Source organism: Glossina fuscipes, unplaced genomic scaffold (assembly GCF_014805625.2).
Source record: "Glossina fuscipes isolate IAEA_lab_2018 unplaced genomic scaffold, Yale_Gfus_2 28, whole genome shotgun sequence".
Classification (NCBI taxonomy): Eukaryota; Metazoa; Arthropoda; class Insecta; order Diptera; family Glossinidae; genus Glossina; species Glossina fuscipes.
In genome coordinates this window covers 8,881,416-8,894,238 of record NW_023998423.1, presented here as the reverse complement: position 1 = coordinate 8,894,238, position 12,823 = coordinate 8,881,416, and the positions used below count along the sequence as shown (strand labels likewise).

The 12,823-nt window shown below is 33.5% G+C and overlaps 1 protein-coding gene across 1 annotated transcript; it reads left to right on the top strand.

Moving 5' to 3' along the window:
- The first annotated feature begins 248 nt into the window (after positions 1–248).
- LOC119636330 (fasciclin-1-like) lies at positions 249–11,352 on the top strand. Its single transcript, XM_038031632.1, has 12 exons — positions 249–374; positions 1,593–1,707; positions 1,778–1,956; positions 4,730–4,985; positions 5,052–5,212; positions 6,967–7,118; positions 7,191–7,284; positions 7,352–7,581; positions 9,778–9,940; positions 10,006–10,150; positions 10,249–10,254; positions 11,168–11,352. Exons 1-12 carry the CDS (start codon positions 249–251, stop codon positions 11,350–11,352), a joined length of 1,812 nt encoding a protein of 603 aa, XP_037887560.1.
- Positions 11,353–12,823: the final 1,471 nt, after the last annotated feature.

Here is a 12,823-nt window from a genome sequence, read left to right as displayed (position 1 = left end):
GTTTAGATGTATTCTACATATCAGTATTTTTCTTAAACAATTTTCTCTTTTGGCTTTCGTGTCGTGTCGTACGAAACAAGAGAAAAATTGTCCAAACTTAAATAACACAAAGAATTTGCAAAAAAAAAAAAAAAATCCTTTAAAGAAATGAAAAATAATTTGAATTTTCTTCAAAGCTTATAGCAGAAGTTCACTTCAAAATAAAAACGAAAAGATCAAAGTGTTACGAAGTACTACTAACAAAAAAAATGTGCCCGCGCATCGATAGTATGGTTTCATTGACGCCAACATTAGTTTTATTAGGTTCTATGCTTTGGGTGAAAGAATCGAGAGCTGGGATACTTACGATGCTTGACGATGAAGTAGCTGCATTGGTAAGTGTCTCTCTTGTTAGATTTATAGATTCTATTACCCTACATACATATATATGGTAAATAATATGCGATTCTTAACTAAACGTGAATAAAACTGTTTATGGGAACTTTTCACCTAACGAGTAAGGACTATAGAGATTTATGAAAGACACTTGTTGTGGCCAGAGCTCGCTTGTTGCATTTGTACGTAAACTTGTTTTCATATTTAATTTAAATTAATTTAAATTAAAATATTTAAAAGAGGCTGATATTTTGTTTTACTTACGCTAAGCGACTTATTTGTTGTTAATTGGCGGCCTCTTCCTAGACTCGTTCATTTGGAATTGTGAGAACAGTCGTTTTTAAGCTACTCAAAAAAACAGTTTAATGTCCTATACGCTTAAAAATGCTGTTATTCTTTTTTTTTTTTTTGTTTGATTGATTGATAGAAAAACTATCAGGAAATTAATCTTGCAGATGAAGGAGTTCTCAACATTTCGCTCGTCGACTATTGTAAGGATGCAGGATGATAATAATATCATCATTAGGTTTCTTAAAATCATTCATCAGATTCATCAGAGATGACGTATTTTACAAATGTTTTTGTCATTTGTTTCTGATATCTAATATTTCGAAAAACTGAAGGATTAATCTCAAATTGGATTAAGTTCAAAAATCGAGAGATTTTTTGGCTAATTAACAGCCTATATTGAGTATATACATCCTTATCGGATTTCCTCATGAAATTTTATCAAAAATCTTGGAAATGAATTCCAATTGAATCCACATGTCTTCCCATTTCTTTTAGCGAATTAACAGTGTATGATGACTGTATACGTCCTTCGTCGAATTTGATCATGAAATTTTATCAAAACTCTTGGAAATGAATTCCAATTGAATTCACATGTCTTCTCATTTCTTTCAGCGAATTAACTGTGTATGACGATTATATAAGTCCTTATTGGATTTCCTCATAAAAGTTTATCATTATGAACATGTGTTTGCCATAATAATATATTTTAGAAAATATTTCTGTCATTATGTCATGTCATTTCATTAGAACCTAATTTCATATTACACATATACTGCGTGTAAGTCGTATAGATTGAATTAGATATTTTTGCGACCATCATTAACTGAAATAATAATAACTTGCTTGCGGAACATTTCCAACAATTTCAACATAACTGCTTTACTTATTCAATGTTATTTTACACGTTTTATTTTTTTTATTTTCAGTTCAAACTGATGAAAGCATACTCAACCTCCGAAAGTAAACTTCCAAGTACAATATTTGTGCCTCCTGAGGAGGAAGTAGCGATAGTGGACAAGTTTGCTCACTACTATCATACAAGTATGTTATGTTTAAATGACCAACGAGAGGCAGATATGATTTAGCTTAACGGTATTTAATTGTTTTTCAGCTAATTTTGACTATCGTCTTTTTAATCTCCCGCCTCAGATTACCTCAGTGCGAAAAGCTGGCCCTTTCCTTTATATTACAAAAGTTATGGATGATGATGAGGACGTGTTAAGAAAAGTATTCATTAATCAAGCTGAAATTAAGATGTCTTTGTCTAAATATATTAGAGATCCGAAGAAGGTACATACGGAAACGTATTATACTCTCAGGTCATTTAAAAAAAAAATACTTGATAGCAATAATAGATTAAAGTCCCCATTACTTAAAATTACTACGTATAACCTTGATTCCGTTTAGCGTGATTGAAGCGCACAATAATTCGCGAGGGGACAGAAAAAGCGCATTCACGGTTTTTTGGATAGCCTCTCTTCTCTCATCCGGTTTATATTAAATAATTTTTAAACATTTTAGGCAATTAACAGTCAGTCATGTGCGATAATGTGCTTCGATCAGACCCATCGGTATCGGATGCCGATTTTCAAAGATCTAAGGAATATCCATACCCCATACGACATGTCCGTAATTTTTTGAAAGTCTATGCAGACATGTACAACACATAGAAAGACTAGTTCTAGTGTCTAGATCTATAATGAGATGACAATAGAGTTAAATCTACTTTCTGATTCGATTTAAGCATGTCTGGTCGTCTAGTCACCTGCACTCTGCAGTCTTTCAAGATATTTAAAAAAAATTTGATTCAGTGACCAGTTTTCCTTCAACGATTTACGTTATTGCAAGTCGTTTCGTCTTTCATTTCATAACGAAGACTAAGATTAACTTGTCTCTTATGATGAAAATTGGTATAAAATAATGGTTTGACATCTACTAAACTTAATGCGATAACGTTAGAACGACTTTTATATGGCAAGAAAGAAACTATGATTGTTGACAAGATGGGGGAAAAATGGCATTAGATGAAGTGGTAAAAGGCATCTAGCAGTCAATCTTACCCGGCTGTTACAGTTTAAAACTGTCTTTAATTGATAAATCAGACAGACTGATAATCTAGAGAGACGAACAGGCAGACATGTTTACGTGCATTCCGAACTTGAAGCTGGCCGAGCCTTTGTACACTTTATACGATTTTTGAACCTTATTTCTGCGCGTTACAAAGGTATTATAAAAACAATTAATTTTTGATACACTATGATATTGGGTAGGCGTGGTGTATTTCTCCCATTTTTGTGCAAAAATGCTGCAGCATAAACGATACCATATGAGATCAAATTTTTGTATATTTATTTTCTATAATTTATGATTGGCCCATTTTCAACGCCGATCTGCGGGAAAAAACTTCCAATGTTTCTGTTGATAGCCTGATTTTTGCGGTTAGGAGAATGTTTACAATAGACATTGCACATGTGGACAGAGGGACAGAGGGACATGCTTAAATCAATTTACAATTTGATGCTGATGCTGAGATGTCTGATACATCCATCTGGGCGTTGCAAACGTCTTGACAAAATGAACACACTGCTCATTCTTTGTTAATGCGTATAAAAATGCAATTTAAAGAAGCAGTAGAATATATATGTGATATATGTATGAATGTGTGACATTTTGATCGGTTACCAAATATCACATACGGTCAGATTGATTAAATGCATGAAAGCGTTTCATTTTGCGCTATTGCTGTCATACTGTTTGCATACGATTTTTTAATCTCTTCATTTGCTATGACATATAAGTTCGATTAATGCAATGATTTAATAAACAATAAATCACTGTAAAAAGGAAAGAGAGAGAGAGAGAGAGAGAGAGAGAGAGAGAGAGAGAGAGAGAGAGAGAGATATTATCGAACTGATTGTTACAAATTTATTTTATTCTTATTAATTACACTTAAATTATGTTTAATTCAAGGCATACCATTTTATTAAACGGGTACTGGAACCATTACGGATTGGTGGGGGTGCAGGTGGAAACGATACGATTTTCGTAAAAGAAAAGAAAAGAAAACCAAATGCTTATGATTTAGTTTTGTACGATACAGAATTTGTACTTGATAATCATCGTCTGAAGCTCCCTAATGAAAGGTATTTTATATCATTTTTTTATTGCTGAAAATTGAATAAAGTTTCTAAATTGTTTCCTTTACAATTTTTTTTTTTTTTTTTAGTTATACTACCTATGCAAGAAATCCAAAAGAAAATCATTGGAAAGCCAAGTTAAAGAAAAGAGGGATTTTTACATTTTTTATCCCTACCTTTGCCGCAATGCAGGTAAAAATGGTATAAAAATTCGATGTAATAATTATGTAAGAATTTGTCTAAAGTATGTTTACAAATTTTTTTTTTTTTTTTTTTCGTTAACTAACTAACTATTCAACCTCCTGGATAAAGGAGATGTATATACTATTACGTTAAAAGAGATAACAATGTAAAATTCAGACTCAATGTAATTTCGTCGCTCTATCATTTATCTTTGCCTATGTATTTAAGAATGATTAAAATGATTGCGAAGCACACGGAGTGGAAATATTTTCCGCATATTTTAGGTTTTCATTTGACTCTCACTCACAAGTCCAAGAGAGCAATTTATCATATGCACTTAACCTATAAACCTATTAGCCTAAGCTATACTGAGAGAAGTAGTATCTGCTGAATCCATATACGTGAATAATTTGTCATTTTATCTTGCATTCGATATATCATTATTGTCATTATTAGTTATGCCATATCTTGAAAGCATCTTTTAATCATCTAAGGTAATCCCTTAGACGTATATATAGATACTACACCAATCACAAAGAAATGGGAGTGAGAGGGATAGTGTGTGACCGACAGACGGAGAGTTATATGACCAATCGATTATGCCTTTGCGCATATTCATTAAATGTTGAACGCACGACACAATCATTATTGAAGTGTGCTCTACCTTACGGAATACGCTAACCTGTTAATCGCGCTTTATATCTACTGCAATTACATAGTCTCTTTCTTTTTTCTTTTTATAGACTGCAGGCATTGGTTATATGACCGACAACATGGCGCGGATGCATGTATTTGAAAAGAGCATTTTGTTTCCACAAGCCACGGATGAACTTTATGAACTGGAGTGTAGACGGTCAAGAGAAGATGAAGAAGAACACGAAACACCTGATGAGGAAGAAGGAACTACAGAAGGAGGCGAAACTGCAGCAAAACCATTTAGCTACGATGAGGAGCTCAAATGCTTGGTTGGTTTGGCGTACGAAAAGCAAAGCAAGCAAGGTAAAGTTTAAAGAGCTCTTAAGACACATTTATTAATTACTTTACACAAAATTTACTTATTTCTAGCTTACGTAAGATCTGTGATCTTGGAAAGGGGTAGTCAGTACGCAGAGCGCAGTGTAATCGTTGAATTTGCTAAGCCAAATATACCTGTAAAGAATGGTGTGGTACACCTCATTAAAAATGTTCTTTGTCATATTAATGAAAAGGTCGTAAGTGCTATAAGAGTAAGTGGGAATTTTCGTTTCACAATATCATATAAGTCAACATCAGAATATCGATCGATGATAAAACTGAAAAAACAAGAAAATTTCTTTTCAATGCCTTTACGGAATCGTCTTTAATTTGATAATCGGACTTTCTCGACTATTCATAGATGTCAGTAGTTTCTTGACTCTCTGCAAATGACTTAAGGTCATTTAATAAGTCACTACTACTAAGCAAATTACGTTTGTGTAGGTATTTATAACACTTAGAAGCACTTGAGAGCCATCTTGTGTTATACCGTTCGATTCAGAACCACTTTCTGAATAAATCTAACCTTTAGATTAGATCACTTTTTCGGGCACTTCCCATGCAACGACCTATGTTTAAAGTCCGTTATATCGGTAGCTATATTAAGCGAAATGGTGTAGAATATTTAACAAATATTTTCGCTTGTTTATTACGCTGATCGAACGATCGACCGATCATTTCCTGAATCGATTAAAGTAGCCTGTCCGTGCATCTAATGTCTGTCCATATATATTTGTATACGTATATATCGCACAACTTGCAGTAGGAAATGATTTTGCCAAAGTGAAAACTGGAGCCTATTTTGCGGGTCGTGGTAGATCGTTTTGTAAATAATTAAGAATGCTATAGTTGGGCAAGGCTGGCCATTACATATCCCCTACAGCACTTTGTCATTCAATCATTTTCTTAATAATACAAAAAAAACTTTTCTTATAAAGATGCATAATTTTCGAGTCCTCGTGTATTCGAGAACGCACAAACGTCTACATGATCTAAGTCTAGCAAACTTAATTTGTCAAAAATTTTATTATCTTCCATTTGCAGTATTCATCATGACAAGCCACAAATTAGACTTTGTCGTCATAGGAAGGTTTGAGTCATAAGAGCATCCGTACATGTTTCGATCTAAACAACAGATCTGTGTGATCCATATTACCATCAATTCATCATAACACATTAAAAATTAGACATTTATGTGGCTTAGGAAACTAATTTTATGTGCAATTATTGTTATAAATATGAGTTTTCATCAAGAATTATTAAAAATTAGTTCGTTTTACAATGTAACGATTCAGTTTGCATAGAACCGGTTTTCTGGCAACAGCTTTAAAAACTTCAAAACCCCTTTTGATCCAGAGAAAGCGATTTTTGCCACGAAATTCGAAATATTTCATTATTTTAAGAAAACTCTTATAAGAGGAGGGGTCGAAAAAAGTGGTCCGAACCGAACCATTTTCAATAGCGTTCGTCCTTTAGTCCAAAGGCGGCAATACATCAAATTTCATCACAAAATATCATGAAAATTGCAGCAGGTTGTGATCCCAAGAACACATGGACAAGCCTCAGACGGATAGACAAGACAACATCGATATAATAAAACTTCCCCTGGACAGTAGAAACGCAAAAACTTTACATCAAACTTGTGGTGTAAAAAGGCTTCAAAAGTGCAGAAGGAATAGATTTTTGGAGAAAACAACTTTTTTGTTACTCAGTCGCGGGAATTTCTAACTGATGTGTTATAGGCAATGTCCGAGCATTTGAAAAATTTCATTGCAAACATCCTTGTGATTCAATTCGTTCAAGAGTAATAATGAATAAAGGCATTTGGAGCTATCACCACGAAAACCATGCGCTTAACTCTCTATTTTAAATGTTATGATTTTAAACGCTATTAACTTCAATATTTTGAATTTAAATATTGACAATATTTTCAAAATCTATTTTCTGCAATTATTATTTTATCTAGAACCCAAGAATAACCAATGCGAAGCATTTCAGTTCCTTTGTAGCAGGACTCCATTCGAAGCTATTGGAGAATTTGGACAGGGAAACTTTATTAACCGCATTTATTCCGATAAATCATACGAATTTAAATGAATTTTTAAGTTCTCGTGAAGGGTATGTAATTAATAAAATAGTGTTTTTTATTTATTTTTTTTTTATTTTTTAATTTTCATTTAATTTTATCAGAAACACAATGGAGATGAAAAGAGACACTTTCCTTAGGCATATTGTGAAAGGTCGATACAGTTCTGAAGATATTAAGGAAAAAGGAGGAGAAGTGGTTCGTTGTTGAGAAGAGCATCTATTGTAAGCTTTTATTTGAATATAATTAACGTTTATTTTCGTAGTTAATTACTGCTGGAATGCGTGAAATTCCTCTTAAATTTTACTTTGTACCGGATCCGCATGAGAAGGGCAAAGAACTCGCTATCGTAGAATGCCGTGGCCATAATACTACCGTGGAATTATTTGATATGGATAAGGAAAATGGCATTGTTCATCTAGTATATAATGTGCTTGGATTTTTCGGTGGCACAATTTACGATAGATTGGCATCGGATGAGTTTCAAAGCTACAGGTATTCTTAATAAAAAGATTCTCATGTGTAAATACACCTCAACTAAAATACTTTAAGATACTTTGGTTCAATTCCGGATTTACTTTTGCTTCGTTTATATGGTTGGTTTAATATTAAGTACGCAGTTAAGTTTTCGATCTTTCTAATCAGTTGAATATTAAAAATTTCATGAAAAATGCATAAAATTGTTTCGCAATTTTTTGCCATGTCTCCCACTAATTGATGATAACATGGTACATTTTTGCATCCAAAAGCATTGGTTCAATGAACGTTGCAACATCTTTGAGGTAGGCCAAGTATGCCCCCAACTAACCGATGCAGCATTGATCGTGATAAGTAATAATCCGAAAGAATTATCATTGGCAGATCTCTATTCCTTAGTTTCATGGACAATGGAAGTGTAATGCCACGCAGCGGTTTCGTGTTGCGATCTCACTAGTCTTGCCTCGCATGCCGGCCATCTCTTGGGTAATGCATTGAATTCGAATTAATTAGCCGCTGCGTGGTAGCATTAGTCATCAGAGTATACGTTTTCCTTCGGCTCTCAGTCTAGTCATAGGTCATCCAGATTCATTCCTTTTGAAATTTTACCATGTGATGTCGTGTAAACGTATAAAAATACCTCCGTGGAAGTTAATCTTATGTTTGCGTATCATTTTCGTAACCGCGGACAACGCTTGCGGATTGACGTCTTCAATTATTTTTGTTCTTCCTAAGCGCTCTTTGCCTCAGAATCGAAATTTCCACTTCTGAAATATTTAAAACAACTTTTACCGGAGATCTTTTCACGCAAACGAGAAGCAAAGCCAAGCTTTTCCCTATAAACACCGCTGAACAATTTTCTGCCACAATATGTATCCATTAGCAAATGACATGCATGGTATAAAAAAACACAATCGCTATGCCGTGCAGAAAATTCAGAATCTTAGTCGCGGATCTAGTACAATATTATAGTACAATTTTATTAAAGAACTATAAACAAAAAGTTGCTTACTATAAGTCAAGCATGTCTGTCATTGGTTAGCATTTTTATCTAACATCAAGAAGCAGAAGAAGAAAGATAGTCCTTTTAATCATATCGGTCGGTGCGACTGGCATTCTTTCTTCTGTTCGTTAGTCTCATGTTTCATCCGCACATGTCCTTCGAAATGTTGAACGCCATTTAGAAGAAGTAGTTATGTCAAAACAGTTTGCAATCCTCGCAATTTATCGATAAAAATTTCCGAGTATTAAAATTAAACTGATGTGAAAGCTTTGGATCTGATGGAACAATTTTATCTCTTCCCCATCGCAAAAAAAATCAATTTTTAATATTGCAATCACGATGATGATGGTGAATAAGTCACAATGCACTATAAAAATCAGTTGCACCATTATTTGGACCAAGCAAATCTATTTTTTGGACTTCATGTAAGCGTAATTTCTGAAATTTTTTATCCAAAATAGATGAAGAGTTGTATAAGAAAAAGTCATTTAGCATACTTAAGGGGATACCGCCCTTGCCAGATTAAAATTTTCTTATTTACTGTAAAAAGTGGTTATCTAAATAACTTTATTAAGCGAAATGCTTTGCTTACTTATTAACTGAAGTAAATTAGAAAAAAAAAAAATACAACTGATATACCCTACACTACACTATCTAACACAATTCTTATTTTTCTATGAAATTACTATGTTGGGTCAATTTTCATCAGCACAATTTAAAACTTGGACTTCTCTGCTCTATCAATTATCTTGAAAATCCTTATTAGGGTAGAATTGAATAAATAGGCCTAGATGGCCCAAATTTGGTAAAGTTAATGTTTCTATATTAAACTAGTATTATGATATAATTTTCATCATGAGGCGTTGAAAATTGGACCTTCTCGTCGTATGAACTTCAGTTTTCGTTATGTGAGTGTGCGTTCAAAAATGGGCCTCGCCGGTCCAAAGTTTCGATACCAATTTAGAATGCCCAAATACTATTGCTTGGCCACTTTTGTGGAGAAATTTTCAATAGAGCGTTATGTGGGGAGTGGCTGAAAAAGGTGAACCGATCCGAACAATTTTCAATAGAGTTCGCCCTTGGTTCAAAACACGTCACTGTACCTAGTTTATCTTATCGAGCTATAATTACTTTGCTTAATTTTCTTTTTGTTCTCTTCTATTGAAAAAAAAAAGAAACGAAAGGAAAGGAAATTTTGTATTTTTTTTTAGGGATACCTTACGTATAGCCGAATTTTCGGGTTTCAATGAGGAAATAAAAAAGACTAACCAGAAGTACACTTACTTTGTACCGAGCAGGGAAGCTTGGAAACTCATCGCAGATAAATACCCTCCGGCGAAAAAACATTTATTTATGCCTGAATTTAAATTTCAAGTAAGCAAATAGATAATTACTGGTGTAACCAACCATTACATAAATATTTTTCACATTTCGTGCAGTCCCGTTATCTTTTGGAACGCCATCTTGTCATTAATGATGAGTATACGGCAGAGGATCTAGCAACAATGACGAGAACAGTAGCTAGGGCGATCGTCTTACCACTGCTGAGGGATTTTTTACGAATTAAAGTTTCCAGAATTAGGGGTAAGTCGCTAATGTACACAATGCAAATAATTTTCACTTATCCTGCCGCTAATCTACTTGTTCTTTTTTATATTTCTATCGCAATTTCGGATAAACAGAGGAAGGTAAGTGCAAAATACAAAAATAAAACCATTTCACATTTTACGCGAACAATTGTTGGTGGCTTCTCCTGGCCCTTCTTCTAGTTCGTTAATATTATTCCTTACTCGATTATAATTAGAGATGAGGAGTACACTTGGGCTTAAGCATTGATAATTATTAAATTTTAATTAATTATGCTTATTGTGATTTGTAATGAAACGGAATAACTTTACTTGATAGATGATCTCGTGCGGGTTTATACACCTACACCAGTTGTAGCATAGGATATGTTAAGTTAATGCGGTCGTATGTATCGCACAGAAGGGCTTAAAATAGATTCATCCTTTATTATACCGATCAATTCAAAATCATAATCTGAATTGATCTAAGCCTGTCTATCCGTCTGTCTATTTGTCCTCCTGTCCGTCTGATGTCTGTCCACGTAAATTTATGTTCAAGGTACAGATCGCAAATTTTTAAGATATTTCGATCAAATTTGATACAGTGAGGTGTTTTCACCCAAGGAAGAACTCAACTCTGTTGAAAATGCCTCGAATCGGTCCATTTTTACGGACCGGTCTTAACTTTTAATATTTGGTTATCCATAATTACAAATTTCATACAAAAATAAGAATTGTATTAGGGGCAATGTGGTCTACGATATTTATTGGTCGACCTCGACCGACAGTGGAGAGGGATTTCATTAGGATGTCATTCTCGGAACAGTAAATAGCGACTTCTCTATGTTTACCCTTTTTTTTTGAGCAAATAGGAAGAAATTAATGAAGATTCCATTCCAAATACTTAGCGAGAAGAACGGTATAGTGACCATAGGATTCCATTAAAAAAAAATAAAAACTCTTTTCGATTCGAGCGAAAAACATTAGCTCAATAGCTTCAAGACAATTGACTTTTTATTATATTATAACATAGTAGAGAGCGGTAAAAAAATTGTATTTCCTACAGATTACCTTATACGCTATAATTCACTGGAAATCAAGATCGTTCATCGGGATATTTATTGTTCAAATGGCATTTTTCACGTAATTGATTCGCCATTTTTGGAAAAAGATGATCTTACCATAATACGTGAAGTTTCATCAATCAATAGTAACCCATAGAAAAAATATCCAAATATTTATCACAGCGAACAATACAAACACATATTGTTTGCAATGAAGAGGAGATGCGAAGATTTTATTTTCATACAGTTATTGTGTTCATTGGGATCAAGCTTTGTTGTTCATATTCCTGTTATTCATTTATAATATTTCTTTTCGTTTTTTTTAATATTTTATTGAAAATTGTTTTTACTGTAAAAACTTTTTAGAAAAAAAATTATTCTTTGCCAAATATATTTCATCATTTATGATTGATTATAAAACATAACATTAATTAAAACTAAAGAGAATGATTGAACGTTTAACAGAAGAAACTTCGACAGATTGATTAAAGACTACAAGTGCTTTGGATAACTAATTTGGTAAGTGTGAAGAACAATGGGAGATGAAAAAAAATTAAAATACAGTTCTCTCATAAACGAAATTTATTATTCAAAACAAATAAACCAATTGTAGGAAGTTGGGCCTGCCCGACAATGGGATATGCCTGTAGAAAAATCAAAAGGTTTTGCAAATGTTTTCTTCAGTGACATTTCTGAGGAGGTCTGCGTAGAAAGATTGCCTTGCAGTGTAAGCTAAAAAGCAGTGGCGGTAAGTGAAGTCCACCTACGGCAAATTGAAGGTGGAACATAGTAAAAAGCTAAGATCGAGGGTACATGGCTCAAGGTTTGGCTCACTTGCCAAAACGGCTAACTGCGTAAAATCACGAAAATGAAAAAAGGTATAAATGATTTATGTTTACATATTTCTATACCGCGTGTTTGCTGCGAATAAAATACGATCTTCATGTGTTTTTAATTTTCAATTGCTTTGTCAAAAACGTGCGTTAACTACATTATTGCTACGATATCCATTAGAATATATTGGCTTCTAAAGTAAAGTACTTATGGATAGAAAAATTTAGTATCGTTTAGCGACTATTATTAAGGGTATTTGTTTCGAATCAGTCAATCAGGCGCTTTAAGAGAAATATGTAAGAAAAAATTCAGAAGGTCAAGTTAATCAATTTGCCAAGAAAGGCACTCATATGCTTGACCCAGACATAGCTATATCTACATGCTTGCCTAAAGTGTCCACATTTTAATTACTATATGTATTGCAAAATATTACACGCATCAAGTGCCAATTAGTGATATTTTGGATAAATTAAAATTTTCTCAATCTGCGATCGATTTGCCGACGAATTCTTTTTCTAACAAAATATTTAAATAGAAATTGTTTTTAAAATCAATTTTTCTTGATTGTACCTATTAGATGCTGTGTCTTCCAGTTGCGGTTTCTTTTAAGTACACTCTCAAAAATCAATGACTTCTGTGGGCGTACGCCAAGGCGAATTCTCGGTTAATCATTTTCTCAGAAAAATTTTTGAATTTCTCTTCTAAGTGCGAATTCGCAACTCCAGGTCAAGCAAATAAAAAGAAAAATTTTAAAAACAAAACATTGGTGGGTAAATAGGGGCAGAAAAAGAGAG